Source organism: Echinops telfairi, unplaced genomic scaffold (assembly GCF_000313985.2).
Source record: "Echinops telfairi isolate 266 unplaced genomic scaffold, ASM31398v2 ScPeMD7_7469;HRSCAF=8507_0, whole genome shotgun sequence".
Classification (NCBI taxonomy): domain Eukaryota; kingdom Metazoa; phylum Chordata; class Mammalia; order Afrosoricida; family Tenrecidae; genus Echinops; species Echinops telfairi.
Window position 1 is genome coordinate 29,075,676 of NW_022111372.1, and position 21,266 is coordinate 29,096,941.

Sequence of the window (21,266 nt, forward strand, 5' to 3'; positions counted from 1 at the left end):
GGGGGGGGGGGGCATTAAAGAGCCACAAGAACTCCTAAGAAAGAAAGAGGTGCATCAGCTTCTTCTCAGCTTCTCCCTTTCCATTTATTTCCCCTCACCTATGGATTCATACAAGAAGTCCTGGTGGCATAGTGGTTACTCATTGGGTTGCTAGCCACAAGGCCAGCAGTTCAAAACCACAAGCCACTCCTCGGGAGAAAGACAGGCTTTCTACTCCCGTAAAGAGTTGTAGTCTCAGCAACTCTCAGGGGCAGTTCTACCCTGTCCTATCGGGTTGCTATGAGTTGGCATAGAGTGGATGTCAGTGAGTTGCTGTTGTTTGGGTTTTCTGATGTATTAACGCACCATAAATCTAAATAACTCCACTAGCCTCTCAGCAGCTTTTACATCTCAGAAGAAAACCTGCTGTCACCCAGGCACCTCTGAGCCCGCATGTTTTGCAGAAGCAGGTTGCCAGGCCTTTCTTCCGCAGAGAGCCTGGGGGAGTCGAACCCCTAGCATTTGTCAGCAGGCAAGCTACGCCATTTGTGCTGCCCAGGGACGTCGGGTGTTGTGAGAGACAGATTGTAAGAAAGGAATTCAGAATCTGAAGATCTTGAACCCCAACCTCCTAACCGTCCCAGCAGCGGTGAGCAGAGTCCGCTCCATGAGAGCAGCTCTGATATTTTACGGTGATGGTCCCTCCTATTTGGAATCCTGAGCCTGGCGTTAAATAAAGGCCCCGGTGTGTTAGCCAGGCTGCACTGTGAGGCAAGGAGGTTGATGGAGGTATTTTGGAAAGATGACCACCAATTATGTTCAAAACCAGAACAAAATATATTAAAACAGAATTTTCTGCCTAACCCTTGGTTATCTCAAAAGGTTAGTTAACGATCACACCTCCTCCATGACCATCTGTCAGCTTGTGTGCTGCTGTGATGCTGGGAGCTCTGCTGCCAGACTTCAAACACTAGCAGGCTCACCCACAGTGGGCACTTCCCGAGAGCTTCCAGACACAGACTAGGAAGGAAGGCCTGGCTGTCTGCCTCTGAAAAAGAGCCAGAGAATTTGCTCAGGACCCTCATTGGGAGGGAGCAGTGAAGTGAGAGGCCTACGAGGACCAGGGAGACCCTCGATGGCCCGGCACCACAGCCGCAGCGGTGGACTCCAACATCTGGTGGTGCTGTGGTGGCGCCCACACTGGGCCAGGCTTGGTTCTGCTGGATGTTAGCTTGCCGTGAGCCAGGGGATGCCCCAGTCACTGGCAGCAGCCAGCTCCTGCCTCCTTCCTCTATAACCCGGTTAATGCAGGCCACACCACAGCCCTGAATTGGGCCCTCTCATCAGCAGCACCAAGTCCCAACTAACAGTCAGAAGCAGCCCACAGCACTCCGAAGGGTGGAACCCTTAAACCCTCACCAGCAGCCTTAACACCCTGCGCCCTGTCAGAGACACTCCTGGAAAGGGCCCCCAGAAACCATTACGTCAACGGGAGTCTCAGTACCTGGCAAAGGACAGCTTCTCCTCCGAGTGGTCCAAAAGGCACTTGCACGATCATCCTGTCCTTGTCCACGTTGTCCAGGTGGCCCTGCAGCTTGCCTAGGCCGAGCGTGTCCCCCGGGCTCTCTTCATAGAAGCAGCCACTGCTCAGCACACTGAGCCTCACCTCATTCCGCTCGGTCCCGCAGAAGAGTAGGTTCTGCACTGTCTTCTGCGGGGGCCCCTTGCTGGCCACCTGGAGGCCACCACACGTGAAGGAAGAAGACAAGCCCAGCACCTTCCCTCCCTGAGTAAGATAGGCAATGACCTTCTGGTCCAGGGTGCTGGGAACGGGCTCCGGGGTGGCGAGCACCAGCAGCAGGCAGTTGTCCAGCCACGGATCACTGAGTGCGCTGTCCTCCCACAGGTGGTAGATGGTATAGCGCTCGGTGTCCACACAGTCAGCCAACATAGCCTGCACATGTTGGCACCTGCCCTGGGCTTCCTTGGAATCGGGGCCCACATAGACCAGGATGTTGGGTACCTTGCCCGTGGTGGTGACTCTCCTCCCTTCTCTGTCAGCAGAGGGCTCGTCAGCCACGCTCTCAGAGCTGCTGCTGTGGTCGTAGGGGAGATCCGGAATGTTCTCTGCAGAAGCAAACTTGATGGACTCGATGGTGCTAGTCTCGAGCTCCAAACACTCGTGGCAACTAAAGAGATGGAGGCCGTGATGCTCCGTGGAGCCAGCTCCTCGGTCACTCTCCTCACCGGGGTCTGCCCCAGAGCCACTGCCCAACCCCTGCTTGGGCTCTTCCCTCAGAAGCTGCGGATCATCTTTGCCGGCATGCGCTGCGGCGTCCGGCTCGGGCATCGTCTCCGTGGGAGGTTCAGGGTGCGGCTGCATGGCCTGTGCGTGCTTGTCGGAGGTCTGGCCCTTAAGGTCCTTCAGAGCGGAGTCCTGAAAATGCACTGCTACAGCAAGCAAGAACGGGAGACACAGTCAGTCACGCAGCCCAGGTCAAGAGTCTCGTCACGCTCTTTGGCCTCGCCAAGGCTCTCACACCAAGCCTGACAACCCACCCAGCTCCCACCCGCCTCTCCCCTCAACTCTGCAGCGGCATCCCTGGGAGCCACGCCATTGTGCCCACATGCTGGGAGGATGCCCATGGAGCCACCAGGTGCCCCAGGCCACCTTTCTCAACATCTTTCCCCTACAAACTGCAGAGCCTTCAGCTCCTCCCTCCCCTCCTCTACTGACTAAGATTCAGAAAGCCGATGCTGCCCCGTCCATCGTGGTTGTTAGCTGTCCCCTGCCACGACAGATGCTTTATGTGGAAGTCCCTGGGCAGCGCTCATTACACTGGCTGCTCCACCGAAAGGTCGGCAGTCTGAAATCACCCAGTCGCCATGGAAGAGAGGCTTGGGGAATCTTCTTCCCAAAAAATCAGCCGTTGAAAACCCTGTGGAGCCCAGTTCTGCTCTGACACCCACGGGTCACCACGAAGTGGAACCGACATGACGGCAACCTCTTCCAGGTCTCTCAAAGCACACCCCAGGAGAAACACGCACTCAGGGTCACGGAGGGAAAAGGTTCTTCAGGACGGGAATTAAGCGACAAAACTGACAGGGAACCTGCTTTGTGCCAGGCGTAGCCTGTGGCACGTGGCCCTCACAACTCAAGGGACTGGGGACATGTGCATATCTAGGGAGCGGATACGCAAATACTCATCTGTTCCTGAGTTAGAAAGACGTGCACAGACATTTAAGGCCACTTTTCCGTTAATTTAGAAAGAACATTTTGTGCCTTTCCTGAAAGAAAGGACTGTTCCAAAGGTTTTTAGTAAGAAGTAGTTCGACTGAGAACTTCAGAATAATAATGCTTCTGCTCCCATATCATTGAGTTGGCACAGTGGGCTACTAGTTGGGCTGCTAATTACAAGGTCAGCAGTTTGAAACCACAAGCTACTCCTTGGGATCAAAATGAGGCTTTCTACTCTTTTTTTTTTTTTAACATTTAATTAGGGGCTCATACAACTGTTATCCCAATCCATACACACATCAATTGTGTAAAGCGCATTTGTACATCGTTTCTCAAAACATTTTCTCTCCATTTAAACCCCCGACATTAGGTCCTCATTTTTCCCCTCCCTCCCTGCTCCCCACTCCCGCATGAGCCCTTGATAGTTTATAAATGGGTATTTTGTCATATCTTGCCCTGTCCAACGTCTCCCTTCACCCACTTTTCGGTTGTCTGTCCCCCAGGGAGGAAGTCACACACAGTTCCATGTAATCGGTTCCCTCTTTCCTACCCATTCTCCCTTTACCCTCCCTGTTTTGCCACTCACACCACTGGTCCTATAGGGCTCATCCGTCCTGGATTCCCTGTATTTTCATTTCCTATCTGTACCAGTGTACCTCCTCTGGTGAGGCTTTCTACTCTTATAGAGTATCACAATCTCAGAAATCCACCAGGACAGTTCTAACTTGTCCTGTAGGGTCACTATGAATTGGAATTGACTCTGTGGCAATGAGCTTGGTTTGGGGTTACAGTCTAGAAACCAGTTATACTGTTATCTGAATTATATCATTTATGGGTCCTAAACTTGAATGTCATTTCCTAGACAATGCAGTTATCGAAAATCTTGGATCTGGAAATTCAATACACACTAAAGATGTACAGTACTAAGGAATAAACACCTCAAAACAAACAAAAACTAAAACCTGACCCCTGTATGAATGTTGCACTACTGCATTGAATGAAAACAAGCAGTGTGCTCAAGCCACACAGCAGGAAGAAGATGAGGCTTGTCATGGATCAGAATCAACTCGATGGTTTGACACTATCCAAAGAGCCCCGGTAGCACAGTAGACTAGCGCGGACTGCTCAATGAAAGGTTGGTTGTTTGAACCCACCATCCACTCAGTGGGAGAGAGTCGCAGTCATTTGCTCCTATAAAGATTTACAGCCCTGGACACTCCACAGGACAGTCCTATTCTGTCCTGTAGAGTCCCTATGAGGTGGAATCCACTCAGTGGCAGAGGGTTGAAGCCATACTGGAAAGGGATATTTGGCAGTTCTTCAGCTAACAAACTACAGTGACCTGCTATGATAAAAAAAAAAATTTTTTAACATTTTCTAAAGTCCCTTACAAACAATCTTCTGGGGTATCAGCCCATTGTCCATCTGGAGTCTGTCTTCCATGAACGCGACTCCCAGCTTGCTGAAGTCGTCCACGCTTGCTTTAGCGATTAGCTGGTAAGGGTCCCCAGGTCTACAAGCCAGCAGCAGGCAGCAGTCTGACCACTTCACAACCTAAGGAACAGCAGGTGGGGAGGAGGAAGAGAGAGGGAGGTTGACATGTTTACATCTCTGAAGTAACCAAATGCCTTCTTTTCCCCTACAGATCTGCACCACTGCATTACGGACCAAGGCAAGGAGACGGCAGACATCCATCTGTTTAATGTCAGTGGTTTGGGCACGGACATTCTCATTTCCTGTCTGACAACAGTGCTGAATTGGCTGATGTCAGATTCTGGCTCACAGCAACCTCATCGGTGTCAGAGCAGAACTAACTGGGCTCCACAGGGTTTTCAGTGGCTCGTTGCTTAGAAGGAGGTCACCACGCCTTTCTTCCAGGGTGCCCCTGGCTAGACTCGAACCCCCCACTCTCTGGTGAGCAGTATGTGTACAAACCATCGGCAGCACCCAGGGACCACAGTGCTTACAAAGCACTCAGCATAACCCGCTCAACGGCTCAAGCACTTCTCAAAGAACATAAACAGAGAAACGGTCCTTCTCAGAGTCAGAAAATCAGAACAGCCCTTGACTACCTGACTCATGGCCATCAATGCCACGGCATAGAGACCCTAGGGCAGGGTGGAACTGTCCCCACCCCCGGGGGTTTCTGAGACTGGAACTCTTTATAGGGAGTAAAAAGATTTCTCCCACAGGGCGGCTGGTGGTTTCTAACTGCTGACCCTGGGGTTCGCAGTCCAATCTGCATGCCACTACCATTACACTTCCTGACATCAGAAAGACCCTTCACGAACAGAAAACAAGGAGCTCAAACAACGGGTCTGCATTCACAGCCTATAGACCAGCTTGTCTCACCTGGAAGGACCATAAAACTTCAGAGTCCCAAGCCCTCCTCCAGACTCTGCTGCTGCGGACTCTCCACTGCTGAGACTGCTCACTGACAAGTGGGGACACTTACAACCCCTAAGCGCGGTCCCTGTAAGTTCACATTTCCACCACAAGAGGGCAGGGAACACGAGACCAAACAAAGCAGTCCTTAAAGCCTTCGCTAGAGCGCTGGGAATTTAAAACAGAGCTCAGATTATCTGCAAATGCTCTGAGGGGTTTCTAGTGGAGACGGGAGACCACGGAGGGGTTAGAGCAAATCTCTGAACCTCTCAAAGCTCGGCTTTCTCATTGTTAGAATGGGAATACAGGTGTTCCCTCTTCCCCAAAGTTCACTCGGTGCCACCCTGCGTTTACATTAGTACCTGTTTTCCAGGATATCGTTTGGCAGGGAGCCGTCAGAGAGGTAGGGTGCACCCCAGGCGGCAGCAGAGACATTGCCAAGCTCCTTACCCGGGTCCTACCCCCAACTGCTCAGCTTGAAGAGCTGTCTGTGAACACCCTGTGTTTGTGTTGTGTTAGTTCTGGGTGGTATTTACTATGACTCCTTACATGGGGTTTTTGTTTGTTTGTTTTTTCAATCTGGGGGGGCTTAAAACAAACAAACAAGCATATAAACTAATAGTAATTGCTTCTTCGCTTTCCACCATTTCAGCCTACCAAAGGTTTCTTCAGAAACAAACTACTTTCATAACCCTGTGCTAGTCACAGGAGCCCTGGGGGCTAAGAGCTTTGGTGCCTGGCTCAAAACCACAGGATGAGGACAAATGCTTCCTGGGAGCTCCGTGGGCCTCCATGGAGCACCAGCCCAGAATTCCATTGTGGAGACCACGATTAGATGAGGCTGAGCTCCCATAAAGGCTCAGGAATCCTAAGGAGCAGCCTGTGAGTGGGAATCGACTCTGGGGCAGTGGGTTTTCCTGTTGTCGTTTGTGGTGGAAGCCGAAGGGGGTGTGCCGCCTGAAAGTAGTCTCAAAATGCTCATAGCCACCCCCTGTGGGTTTCAGAGACGAAGTGGTAACTGTTTATGGGAGAAGAAAGCCCTGTCTTTGTGTCTTTCTCCCTGAGAGACCCACACAACCACTACCCCACCAGGGCTCCTTAGAAGCAGGCACTTGGTGTCAAAGGGGCCATCATTACCTTCTCCCACACCTCTGAAGCAGGAGCCAAGGAGGTAAACAAAGGAGCGGGGAGGGCAGGAAGAGGCCAAGAACATGATACACACACCTCCCTGACCAAATGCCCAGGCACCTCCCCACCTAAGTGCACTTCCTTTATTCTAGGAACGTGGGTCATGAGCCGCAGACCATGCAGACGCCTGCAGATAGCACTGGGTGCCCGATCAAAGCTGGCCCTGACACCGATACCTCCTGTGGGATGCATACCCCCCACCCCGCCCCGTGGGGGAAAGCAAACACGGCCACTGCAGGTTGGAGCTTTTGCAGGAAGAAGAGGAAGTCAAGCCAGAGATCAAAGCTGAGGAAGGCCTGGCTGGCCCTGAACAAAGGGAGCCCTGCACACGGTGGCACCATTGATTAGGGCCACACAATTCAACTCGCAAGCCAGAGAAAGCCCAGCTGAAAAAGCACCGAATGAAATGCACCAAGCGTGACCTGAACTGCGGGCCCTTCCTCGGCTGCCTGCCGCATGCCCCTGGAGGCTCAAGTCCTGCACAATGAGAGAAGAAACCAGGTCTGATCAGCCCCTGGGGTCAGAGAACCTCCTCTGCTCACTTTCCTTTCTCCTCTTTGGGATCAACTTAATTACATGTTTCTGTCCTCCTTTCGGGTGAGAGCCAGGGCTTTCTATTCCCGTAAAGAGGGGTCCCAGTCTCGGAAACTCAGAGGAGCAGTTCTACCCTGTCCTGCGGGGTCGCTGTGAGTCGGCATGGCCTCGAGGGCAGTAAGAGTTAGCGAGTCGTCTTAACGGATGTCAAGTCAGCTCCTAACTACTCAGGGCCCCCCTTCCCGATGCAGGGAGCTGCTGCTTGCTTTTGTACCGTCCCCATGATTGGTTGTGGACGGGGCCAAGCAATCCATAGGGTTTTCGTGGGCTGATTTTCAGGAGTAGGTGGCCAGGCCTTTCTTCCTAGTCACTCCTCATCTGGAAGCTCTGCTGAAACCTGTTCAGGATCACAGGGGCATGCAAGCCTCCACTAATAGATAGATGGTTACTCTGATGAGGTAAACTGGCCGAGTCAGGCCTGGGTCTTCCATGTAGAAGGTGAGCATTCTATCACTGGGCCACCATTGCCCCGTCGGTTACATGCCATGTGTTTTAAAGTTCTAGTAATGAACTGGATGGAGGAAGAAGGGCGATATGAAGAAGTGAAGGTTTTTAAACTAGGATACTAAAATTGGAACCTAAACTCACTGTTATCAAATCAATTCTAATTCATAATGATCCTCTAGGGCAGCGGAGAGCTGCCCCTGTGGGTTTCCGTGACTGTAACTCTTTGCAGGAGCAGAAACCCTTGTCTTTCTCTTGAGGAAAAGCTGGTGGTTCGAACTACTGACCTTGTGGTTAGCAGCCCAATGCATAACCACTATGCCAGCAGGGCTATGAGACTAAAGGGAGGAGGTTCTTCTTGACTTTCACTTATTCTTACATAGTCTTGCTGCCTGTCTGTGTGTGGGAGCAGAGGGGGGAAGGACTGCTATAAAGTCCATCTTTGTTCTCTATTATGTAAAGAGATACTATGTCTTACGGAGCCGTTAAGGAGCCCTGTGGCATCGTGGGTTAAGCGCTGGGCTACTAACCACTCCATGAGAGAAAGATGAGGCTGTCTACTCCTGTAAAGATTCACTCTCAGAAAGCCTAAGGAGCAGTTATATTCTATCCAATGGAGTCACTATAAATCAGAATCAACTTCAGGGCAATGGATAGGGGCAGGTGGACGATGCTTTCAACCCTCTGCTGACTATTTCAAGCTGAAACTATCTCATGCAGCTGGCTCCTATAAAGCACTTTATTGCTTTCAGCCTAGAAACTGCAATAAATGTGTACATGCAAGCATGAGTGACCTTGTGACTAGTCATTAATGTTTGGGTACGGAAACACAAGTACACTCATGACCTGTCAGTAATGTGTTAAGAGAAGATTATTCACGAATCAAAAAATCAAGCAGGAGTGTCAATAGTTATACTCCACAGATGCAGGAGTGTGACACAACAAATTGACCAGGTAAAGACTTGGAAATGATACTGAGGATGAACAACAGCCGGAACTTGTCCATCATTTCATCAGGTTCAGGTGGCGGGTGTGTTGCTATGGTGCTAGAGACTATGTCACCAGCATTTCAAATACCAGAAGGGTCAACCAAGGCGAACAGGTGGCAGTGGGACTTCCAGACTAAAACAGACTAGAAAGAAAAGCCTGGCGATCTACTTCCAAAAACCAGCCAGTGAACCTTCACGGATCACAACAGAATGTCAGCTACCACGCTGGGTTGGAAGGCACACACAGCAGCAGCCGGTGGAGCACAAGAGGGAAACATTACTTGTATGCACTTCTTAGACATATCCAGGTATGTCTGGGGAATGAGTCCTTGGGTCTGGGGACTCAGAAGCATTGTCTTGGGGGTCACCAAGGTGAACCGGCATACCATAGTCCACAAAGTCTGCAACCTACTTTGGTGAGTAGTGATTACGGTCTTAAAAGTGGCCAAATGGTGCAACTATTGGTCTCTTCCCCTCGGAAGAAAGAAGAGTCAAAACAATCAAAGACCCATGGAAATTATTAGTCCCAAGGACTAATGGATCATGCAAGTATCAGTCTGCACAGCCCTCTGAGAGAGGAACAGGTGCTCTGAAAAGGATTCTATTCGAAAGGCCTGGATGCAGTGGGAGAAACAGGTGCACAAAACTCAAAATCATGCAAGAGACCAGACTTGCTGGCTGAATAGAGCCTGGTGGAACCGCAAAGTCTAATAAAATGAAAAAAAAAAAAAGTTAACTCTCCTCATAGCAGGCTGAGGTGATCTGCCAAAATGGTTCGCTATGCACTTGACCCAGAAAACCCCACAGAATCATGCACATCAAGAGGGTCCAATCCCCGGGTCCATATTAAAAGCACCTGTGAAATTGCCCAGGCCAGCAAGGGGATGCATATCCAGAAAGCCACCAAATATTTGAAAGACGTCACTCTGCAGAAGCAGTGTGTGCCCTCCCAACATTACAATGGTGGTGTTGGTAGGTGTGGCCAGGCCAGACAGTAGGGATGGACCCAGGGTCGGTGGCCCAAAAGAGTGCTGAATTTTTGCCGCATATGCTTCAAAATGCAGAGAGTAATGCTGAGCTTAAGGGTTTAGATATGGCTTCTCTGTTCATTGAGCACATCCGGGTGCACAAAGCCCCCAAGATGCACTGTCTGGAATTAACAAAGCTCACGGTCCGATCAACACATACAGGAGCTTCCCCGGCACACTGAAATTATCCTGACTGAAAAGGAACAACATTTTCCTAAACCAGAAGAGGAGTTTGCAAAGAAGAAAAAGATATCGCAGAAGAAACTGAAGGAGCAAAAATACATGGCCCAGGAGTAAGTCAAGCTTAAAATCAAAGCAAATAAAAGTAAATAAATAAAAATTAAAAGCAGAAGCAGCAGCCTCCACAATGGGCTGAAGCACACGGGCAGCGGCGACTTGGACACAGGACTGGTCATGCACCAGGTCACTGTGAGGCAGAGCCAGTTTGACAGCAACTAACGCCTATCTGTTCATCTCCTGCCAGGCTTGTATCCCTGGCAGACGCTAGCTGATCCACCTGGATCATGAAAAACATGAAGAAAAGCAGACTGGGGTGTTAATCACTTGGGTTGGGAGGGGAGGGTATTTTTTGTTGGTTCTTTTTAAACCAGAGTAATGGGGACAACTAGTTTGGGACATGTCGCTGAGTTTGCGGCGTTCTTCGAGTCGAGGCAAGGTGTCTAGGAAGCAGGCTGTAATGTAAACCAGCTCATCTGCGCTAAATGGTTGGTCTATTTTAAGCAGGTGCCTTGGTGGTGTAGTGGGTTGCACAGTGAGCTGTTAACTGCAAGGTCGGCAACTCAAAACCACCAGCTGTGCTGTGGGAGAAAGACGAGGCTTTCTACTCCCACAAAGAGTTACCGTCTCAGGAACACCCAAGGGCAGTTCCGGCCTGTCCTCCAGGGTCGCTGAGTCAGCATTGACTTGGTGGCACTGAGAATGAGAGGCTGATTTAAAAAGCAAGGAGATGAGATGATGTGAGCGGAAGAGCATCAAGCAATGCCGCCTTCTGAAAGTCTAAAATAAGCCCTAAATTTGAACTTAGAACTCACTGACATCGAGTTGCTGTCAACTCGTAGCAACCCTATAGGACAGGGGAGAACTGCCCCTGGGTTTCCAAGACTGTACCCACTATGCAACCCGGGCTCCTAAATCTGACCTCACAGGTATAAATATTCTAGTCGTTGGACAGGAGCTCTGGTGGCACAGAGCACACAGGGTGGGCTGCTAAGCACAAGGTCGGCAGTCCAAAACTACCCGCGGCAGGTAGCAGAGGCTTCCTACTCCCACAAAGAGTGACAGTCTCAGAAACCCACGGGGGCAGTTCTACCCTGTCCTCTAGGGTCCCCATGAGTTGGAATTGACCCAATGGCAGTGAGTTGAGAGAACAGCTTTACAAAAGCAGCAAAAGGAACCGGAGAAAGTCAGTGTACCAATATATTGTATCCAACCCCAAATCTCCGAAAAAGGCGAGCAGGCAGGCAGATTGGGAAAGAGCACACCACAAAAGCAAACGAGACTTTGATTCACGTGTCTATTTCCCCGTAGCCCACAAGTAAAAGCACAGGACTCACTGTCTCGGTCGAGGAAGGAGGTCTCTGGAAACTCGCACCTCGTTCCCAAATGCTCTCGGTCACAAAGGCAATGTGTTCAGCCTCAAGTACGAAAGGAGAAACGAGCAAGAGAGCCCATTTGTTCAGGTCATCGATAGACTGGACGGAGGAAAGAGACATTTACAAGAGGAGTCAACACACTTTACACCAAGTCTTCCGTTTGCAGCAACAATTGCCCACACCCCCTCCTCCGTGATCCCAGGAGGGATGTCAACTTGATGGAACCGGTGTGGAGGCAAGAATGGAGTCCAGTCTGTCAATCGGGTGGTACCTGGGGGATGCCTCCTTGGGGGCATGGCCTTTTTAAAAAGAAAGCCAGTGAGAACTTTCGTCCCTCGCACTTCACCTCTTTGCTTGCTGGGATTCTGTGCGTGCCTCCAGGGACAGCCCCACGAGGGCCACTGGCCCGGGAGCTGTCTGTGTCCTGCCATGCTCCCACTGGCCTCGGATTCCTAAGACTCTCTACCCGCCAGCCTGAGATCTCCGTCTCCCGCGTCACCATTCTATTTCACTGGCCTGCAGCTACATGACTCTGAAGAGGACCCCAGCTAGCACTGGACCCAGGCACATGAGTTGAGTTGGGCAGGTCACCTTCTTAATATAAAATTACTTCTGGAAATAAGCTTCGTCCCCATACATGTATGAATGCCACTGGCTTTCTTTCTCTAGACAACCCAGCCTAACACATCAAGTAAGATATACGACACAGGCTGACTCTCTCCTGAGACCACCCTAACCCTGTAGTTCTTGTTTAACGATGATACTGAAACCATTGCCGATTCCACCATGACCGATGACAGCTTTGCTATCCTCGCGTATTTATTATCAAGCAATGAATCCTGAAACCTGGCTTATCCTCACTCATGGTTCTTTTCTGCTTAGGATGCCCATGCTTCCCGGTCCACAGCTTGGAAGCACATGTACAGAGAAGGCTGAGCTGTGCATGTGTGTCTGCATCGTAACAGAAGCCATACCTTTGTTTGCCCACCCCCGCCCTCCCCCGCCCACCTCCATGACGGCAGGGAGCACAGTGCCCCTTCCATCGTGCCTTCCTCACAGAACACTAATACCCCACTCTTCCCACTGAGGCCTGAGAAGCCTCGGCTCCTCCGGATGTTCTGAACGGTCACATCCAGAGAGGTTCAGGCATTTCCAGGCAAAGCCTCTACCATGTGCAGAGAAGCAAGTGGACACTATTTAACATGACTCTGAACTCCAACAATGGTTTTAATTTTTTTAAGTAATATAATTCATTGTTTAAATCAGTTTTAGGATTACAGGAAAAGAGCAAAAGTACAGAAACCCTGTCCTTTCCCCCATTGCCGCCCCCCCCAACCCCCGCAGAGTTTTCCCTACTATTACCTTGCATTTATATTTGATGCATTTGTTAAAATCGATAGATTACTGATACATTATTAACTGAAGTCCATAGTTTACATTAAAGTTCACTCTTTTGTACAGTGTAGTTCTATGGAATCATGCAGAATAGTTTCATAATCCCTCAAATCCCCGGTGCTTCACTTATTCGGCCCTGTCATCCTCTCCCTGAGGCCCCGCCAGCACCTGGTCTCTTCACGGTCTCTGGTTTTGGCTTTTCCAGAATGTCAGATAGTGGAAATCGGAGAGTATGCAGCTTTTTCAGACTAGCTTCTTTCACTGAGCAACAGGATTTAAGGGCTTCTCCACGTCATTTCATGGTCTGGTTCTTTTTACTGCTGAATAATAGTCCATTGGATGAATGTACCATAGCTTATCCATTCACCTATGGAAGGCAATCTGTGTGTGTGTGTGTGTGTGTGTGTGTGTGTGTGTCTGTCTGTCTGTGTATCTTTGCTAGCGCATTGTATTGGACTATTAACCACAAGGTCAGCAGATACAAAACAACCAGCCAGTCTCTGGGAGAAAAATGAGGCTTTCTACTCCCATAAAAAGTTCTACTCTGGCCTGTAGGGTGGCTATGAGTTGGATCAACTCAAGGGCAGAGTTTGGTTTGGGGAGTTTTGGTTGGTTGGTTGGTTGGTGTGTCTATGTGTGTGTTTTGTTTTGTTTTTTATATACATTAGAATCATGACTGGCTAGTGTACTGAATTTAAAAGGGGGTTGGGGGGGAGACACAACACAGAAGAAAACACAAAAACCTAACATGGGGGGGGGCGTAGTAAAAGCCCCTTTACCAACACACACACACATACACGCACACATACACGCATTTGGGTCAAAGTCCCAGGCACAGACAGAAATGAACGTGCCAGCCTCCAGCGCAGGCAGGGAACAGACTGGTACAGGTGCGTAAGGAACAGCTGGTCATCAGGGCCTGTTTCCCTACTGAGAAGCCACTGCCTCCACGATTCCCGCTGGAAGAACCTTAGGACGTATGTGAAATCAGGGTCATTACCTAAAAGTCTACAAATGAACGCTGAGCCTACAAGCCCCATCCCACCACACTCCTTCATCCCACCCACTCCCAATTTAGAGCGCCAGGGTGAACAGAATGCCAGAGAGTACGCTGTTCCTGCTGGCAGGCCTGGCCTGTCTCCTCCACTGCTACCAGCACATGTGACCGACACGCTGCTGTCAATCTGCTCGGTCCAGCACCCTTGTCTTGTATTATTTACAGCAAGGGACCCTCCTTCACTGAGGGGGTGAAAAGAGGTGATCAGAATAGTTGTGCTAGAAATGTGAGATCACAGAGATAAGGCGAAGGCAAATATTAACCAGTAATATCAGAGAGATCGGAGAAATAAAAGGTAATATATCCATAAACGTGTTCTATGGAAATTAAAAATACAATTGAAATTAAAAACTAAACATAAAACACAGAGATTGAAGTTCATGAAGGCAAGTGGAGGGTGGAGATTACTTCCAGAGCACAAAGTTTTTGTTAAGAGAGACGAAAAAGTTTGCAAATGGATAGTATTAACCGCTGTACAATAGTGGCCTGGTGGTTTCGAGTTAGGCTGCGATTCATGAAGTTAGCAGTTCAAAACCACCAGCTGCTCCTTGGGAGAAAAATGGGACTTTCTATTCCTGTAAAGAGCTAACAGTCTCAGAAACTCACAGGGGCAGTTCTACTCGGCCCTATAGAGTCAGAATTGACTCAATGACAGTGAGTACTTTGTTGTTTGTACCATGTGGTGACTGTAGTTAATGCCACACAGAAATTTGATTGCAATGTTTTGTTACATACATTTCACCACCAAAAATAACAAACCCAGTTCACTCGGTGGGGTTTCCACATCGGGTCTCTCTGGTGCGGCCCATGAAAGATTCAAAAGAATAGTGTCCAAAGTCCCAGTAGTTTACAGTGCACAAACTGGATCCCCATAGAAACTAGGTCAGAAGGAGACGCTCCTGGAAAAGCTGTTACTGGTATTGATGCATTACACTGTGATTGGTCTTTTTATATAAATATAAATATATACATATATAAATATACATACAATTTGAAATTTTGGAGACTTTAGCTGTGTTGTCAACTTTGGAAAAGTATCCCAGTTGTACCATGTTGAGTTGGAATTGTACAGAAATTAACAGCAATATTGGTCCAAATGTTTTTCCATTTGTACAGGGGAAACACACTGTATTAAATATGTAAGGTCTTATCTACATGGGTTTGATTAAACACAAACTAATAAAGTATTCTCTAAATAATGAAAAAAAAGGAGACCGTCTTTAAGACCATATAGCAAATAAACAAATAAATAAAAGAACATAGAACATTCCCCAAGTTAATATATATCTATATGTACACACACACATATTTGTCTACAGTTAAGAAGTGAAGTTTCTCATATCAACAAAAAATCTGACTTTAAACATCTAGATGATGGAATAAATACTGTCTTTAAGGCTAAATAGCATCCACAAAAAGCCTCTTCAAATAAATTGAGATAGCCCTTAGCTATAGTAGTCCAGTCACCTTTAAAACATTAACTATCCAATCAACCGAACAAAAATCATGTGCCATCAAACTGGCTATGCCTCATGGTGACCCTAGAGAGTGTCAGGGTAGAACCGTGCTTTTATTCAGAAGTAGATCACCATGTCTTTCCACTCAGGCACCTCTGGAAGGACTTGAACTTCCAACTTTCCAGTCAGCAGCTACATTTTAACCATTTATACAAACCCAGGGTCTCTCTTAATGCACTAAAACATCCACACTGCTTAAAGATGTAAAAACCAGACTCACTGCCATGGGTCAATGCCGAGTCATGGCAACCCTGGGGACAGGGTAGCACCCCCTCGGTGAGTTTCCGAAACTATAACTCCTTACAGGAGGAGAAAGAACGGCTCATCTGTCTCCTGTGGAGCACTGGTAGTTTCAAACTGCTGGCTTTGCAGTTAGTAGCCCAATGCATGGCCACTATGCCATCAGAGCTCAGCTCTGTATCTCTGTTGCTGTTTTGGTCTTTACTGCTCTTTTGTTCTTAATTTTCTGGGGGGTGGGGGGGGCGAATGGGGTTAATCATTTAGCTCAAAAAAAAGCAAAGTTATTTTACAGATCCTTCTAAGTGTCTTACAGAAGCCCTGGTGGCACAGTGGTTATTCACTAGACTACCAACTGCACGGTCAGTAGTTCAAAACCACCAGTCGATCAAAGAAAAAGACAGGGTTTTCTACTCCGGTAAAGAGTCATAGTCTCAGTTCTACCCTGCCTACAGGGTAGCTACCAGTGGGCATCAACTCTTTTGTACAAACCCAGGGCCTCTGTAAGGCACTATTGAAACGTCTACACTGCTAAAAGATGCAAAACCAAACTCACCGCCATGGGATCAACGCCGAGTCACTGAGAAGGATCTTGCAATTCAGGAAGCAGTCATCATGTGGGATTCTGCTATCATAACTTTTGCTACGCAAAAGGAAAATCATTCTCCTTTGAGCCACTGTTACCTCCCCTACGAAACTGCACCAGTGTCTCGCCAATCTTGAACTCACTGACTGTTCACATTACACTCAATCTAAAGCTCAATCTGAGAGGCTTTGGTATCACCAGTTTCTCACCACTTTTCAAACTGCCCTAGCCAGCAAGGTAGGTGCAGTTTACAATACAAAGAGCAGTTTGCTTCCAGCTCGAACCCACCCTTCCCAGCTGCCTCTCCTGTCCCCTGCATTCCCTGACATCCTCATCTATCCAGCCGATGCTCTGGTCACTCCCTGCCCAGACGGTCATGGCTCTGTTCAAGCCAATTCTTCTACTTCCACAAGCAAGTCCCATCTCCCATCTCCCTTCCTTCCTTTTGAAATTTTAAATACACTGCTTGTGAAACCCAGCAAAGGGAAGGGAGGAAAAGAGTGACTTCACAGCACATTATAAGCTTCCTTTAGACACACTGTCTGAATGCCCTGTTTATTGACATCCAATACATCTGGTGGCACAGTTTTCAGGCATTTGGCTACAAAAGGTCAGCAGTTCAAGCCTACCAACTGCCGAGTTGGAGAGAGATGTGGCTGAGTTTCTGTAAAGACTACAGCAGGAGAAGCCCCGTGTGGCAGTTCTATGCTGTCCTATAGAATCACTAAGAGTCAGAAGCAAGTCAACAGCAATGGATTGGCTTGGTTTTCTTGGGCGCTAAGGGTTATTCAAAGAATTGCCTTTATACTCCTATTCTGCATAAAAAGAAAATCCAAAGTATTGTTATGCAATCCAAATAGCCCAAGGTATACAATGTGCCATATATTATATATTATATATATAAAATGTCAAAAAATATAATTATATATTATTTATATATAATTTCAAAAAGTTATTGGAAAATGGAACTGAAAAATACTGGAATTTTCCCAAGAGTTTCTTAAAGGCCCCTCATCTACTGACTCCAGGAGGCAAGGCCTATCAGGGGGCCCAGGGATCCAGAATCAAGCCTTCACTATGTCACACAGCAGTTTAAATGGGCCCTAGCTGGGGACACCAAATCCCTGCTGAATGAATGAATACAAACTGGACTGGGGCTGGCTAAAACAAAAAGGCCATCCATCTTACTCATACATGGAAAATGACAGACAAAAAGCTTAATATTCCCAGTTTGTATAAATCTCCTTGCTTATTATAGCCTATCACTATGGTGAGATCAACGATCCAAAAAGCCAAACTCACTGCCATCGAGTAGATGCCGACTCAGAGTGACCCTATGTGAGTGACAGGGTAGAACTCCCTTGGTTGTCTTCTGAGACTGTTAACTATTTACGGAATACAAAGCCCGATCTTTCTCCGAGAAGCAGCGGGTGATTTCAAACTGCCAACCTTGTGGATTGCAGCCCAGCTCATAACCACTACACCACCAGTGCTCCTGGGATCAATGTTAGCAGTCACTTAAATAACATAAACACAGTCCTTATTTATGTATCTGATTTTAATGTGTTAGGTTTGTGGACAACTTGGCAGGAGATTCAGACACTTCGTCCCAAGCAGAGGAAAAATGAGGCAGCCATTAAACCTCAACATTGTCAGTCGTCACTTTTTAAAAATCTCACAATAACAAAGAATGAAATTTCACAAATCAATTGCCAAGCTTTCAAACCATCGCCTTAAACATCCAAAGATACACATTAGCAACCATTGAAACATTCTTCACTCTTTTCAAGAGCTGGGAGGAAAAGGGCATTTATAGAGGTCTAAATAAAGGCATGTACATAAGCAAATATATTTATATGAGGATGGGGAAATAGATCTATGAGCCTATATTTATAGGTTTAGTATTAAGGGCATTGGGCCTCCACTCAAGTACTCCCTCAACGCAAGAATATTTTCTTCTATTAAATTAGCATTCTATGATGCTCACCTTCCCGACACAACCGCTGAAGACAACGCGGGTGCATAAGCAAATGTGGCGAAGAAAGCTGATGGTGCCCGGCTATCAAAAAGTACAGCGTCTGGGGTCTTAAAGGCTTGAAGGTAATCAAGTGGCCATCAAGCTCAGAAGCAACAAAGCCCACATGGAAGAAGCACACCAGCCTATACAACCACGAGGTGTCGAAGGGATCAGGTATAAGGCATCATCAGAACAAAAAATCTTACCATAGATCCCCTTGCAGAGGGGTCTCAGGGAGGAGATGAGCCAGTCAGGGTGTGATGTAGCAACAATGAAAAATACAACTTTCCTCTAGTTCCTAAATGTTTCCTCCCCGCTCCCACTACCATGACTCGAATTCGACCTTGCAAGTCTGGCTAGACCAGAGGATGTACACTGGTACAGATAGGAACTGAAAATACAGGGAATCCAGGGCGGATGAGCCCTACAGGACCAGTGGTGTGAGTGGCGAAACAGGGAGGGTAGAGGGAGAGTGGGTAGGAAAGAGGGAACAGATTACAAGGAACTATATGTGACCTCCGCCCTGGGGGACAGACAACAGAAAAGTGGGTGAAGGGAGATGTCAGGCAGGGCAAGATATGACAAAATAACAATTTATAAACTATCAAGGGCTCATGAAGGAGGGGGGAGCGGGGAGCGGGGATGGAAGGGAAAAATGAGGACCTAATGCCAGGGGTTTAAGTGGAGAGGAAATGTTTTGAGAATGATGAGGGCAATGAATGTACAAAGGCGCTTTACACAATTGATGTGTGTATGGATTATGATAAGAGTTGTATGAGCCCCTAATAAAATGATTTAAAAAAAAAAGAAACATTCTTCACTCTTTTTAACCCTAAATAGCTATTATAAATCAAGGCCCAGTCTCTAATGAAAGACAGAAACTGGAAACATGAAAAACTATGCTCTGTGAGGGCACAGGACAAGGCAGTCCAGTTATGCTGGGGCCTGGGGCCACTTGAGACAACACAAGTTGCAGATCCCTGAGAGGGTCTCTCTGCATGTGCAGCCCTCAGCACGGGGATGGAGAGTTGACAGGAGCTGAGAAGCCTTCGTTCAAGTTAGTCCCGGGTGGTACAAATGGTTTAATGGGCTCAGCGGCTCAACAAATGGTTGGCGGTTCAAGTCCATCTACAAACACCTCAGAAGAAAGTCCTGGTGAGCTACTTCAAAAAAAAGGCAGTCACTGAACATTCTCTAAAGTTTTACTCTGACAGAAGGGTCATCCTGAGTTGGAATCTAGTCCCTGAGTCAGAATCAACTAGATGTCAGGTAGTGCTATAGAGAATAGTTAATAGATGTTCAAAAGTAAAACTGTCTTCTAAGAGAGTTGACAAAGTCATCTACATCTCAGTATTCTGTACATTCAAAATTTCTACTCTCACCTAAACCCTAACGGTAGTTTTACATAATAGCTCATTTTGGAAATGGCTTCATTGGGAAAACCACCCCTCAATTTTTCCGCTTTCCGGGTCTGAGGGACAGTGAACTGGCCCCCTGTTTAAGAGGACCCCTGTTCTAGAATGTTTACAAGGGTACTTTTGACTTGGTAGCAGCAGACCTAAACTTCCTTCCTGGATTGATTCCAGCTCATGGGAACCTCATGTGCTCCATAGGATTTTTAACAGCTGATTTCTCTGAAGTAGATCACCAGGCCTTTCTTTCAGGTGCCTCTGGGTAGACTCAAACCTCCAACCTTTGGGTTAGCAGTCCCGGTTATTAACAGTTTGCACCACCCAAGGATTCCTACCTGAGCAGGTTGCCACTGCTATTGTTGTGGGCCATGGCGTCTCATAAATAAAAAATTAAAGTCATCCATCCAGTCCTAGACTGTAAATCTTTACTAGAGCAAACAGCCTCATTTTTCTCCCAAGGAGCAGTTGATGGATTTGAAACACTAGCCTTGCAGTTAACAGCCCAAAGCCTAACCCACAGCACCACAGTCTCAGCGACTGAGCAAAGAAAGCTGCACCATAGGGTTTCCTACGCTGGATTCTTCACGGGACAAAATTTCCAGGTCTTTCCCCTCAGAACATCTGGTGGGCTCCAAGTGCTGATCTTTCAGCTAGCACATGAGCACTTTACCATTGAGTCACTAGGGCTCTTTAGCATGCTCTCTAAGAAATGTTCAAGTCTTATATAAGACTATGTTCAAGTCCTATATTAGACTAATTCAAGGCTTATATAAGACTAATTCCCGCACAGATACTACGATTTCACATATGTAGAAAATACAGCTTTAATGTTAAAATTAGCCAATGTCTAAGACATTCAAAGGGCAAGACTCCGATTATGAGCAAAATATCTTTAAATGTTAATGAAAACAGTGGCGTGAAAATTGTTTGTCCAGAACTGCACTATGGAGCCTAAACGATTGGGTCTGTCCCCAATAGTAAATGCAAAGGGAACAAGATTTTACAAAGACCAAACCAGTCCAAGCCACACTGTTGGTGGCAGACCCTTCATCAGCGCAGCCTCATCCTAAACCTAAAAGCAAGCAAACACACCTGTCGCTCCCCTTCAGAAGACAAGTCGCCACATCTTTCTACTGCAAAGCAAGCCAGCTGATGGGTAGTTTGCAGCAGGGCGCTTTAGCCACTGCGCCTCCAGAGCTCCTCCCATCCAAAATACTGGGCCACAAAACAGGTTGTGCACACGTCAGTCGAGATGAAGGAGATCCCAGCACGCAGTGCTGCACCAAAGAGGGTAAATGATCCAGGAGATGGAAGAGCAGGGCAAAAGTTTGTGTCACCTCTTAGTGACCGATTTGGGAGAAAAGTGAACTCAGTTTCAACCCAACGCCAGCCAGGCAGGTAGGGAAGATGAAGTCGGATCCAAGGCTCCGGGTGAGCTCTGCTCAGAGTGCTCAGGTGATAATCCCCAATGCAGGGCACACACGGGACCATACATACTTTGGAACGCTGACAGCCAAGCCTCTGTCCACTAGCCCGGCTTCCTCGTGGTTCGCATTCGGGCCGCCCCTGGCCCTGACCCCGGCCCCG

General features: G+C 47.9%; 1 protein-coding gene across 3 annotated transcripts in view; it reads right to left on the reverse strand.

Annotated features, from left to right (window-relative positions):
• The window catches only part of HLCS (holocarboxylase synthetase), a 194,253-nt gene extending 182,697 nt beyond the window's left edge, over positions 1–11,556 (reverse strand). For 2 of the 3 annotated variants that reach the window (XM_045284665.1, XM_045284666.1), the window contains exons 1-2: positions 4,609–4,739; positions 1,484–2,430 (exon numbers count right to left, since the gene is read on the reverse strand). In XM_045284665.1, the coding sequence (XP_045140600.1) occupies positions 1,484–2,430; positions 4,609–4,660 (999 nt within the window). In that variant the 5' untranslated portion in view covers positions 4,661–4,739. Of the gene's footprint in view, positions 1–1,483; positions 2,431–4,608; positions 4,772–11,419 lie in introns of those variants that run through there. The other variant, XM_004697332.3, reaches the window with a different exon arrangement.
• Positions 11,557–21,266: the final 9,710 nt, after the last annotated feature.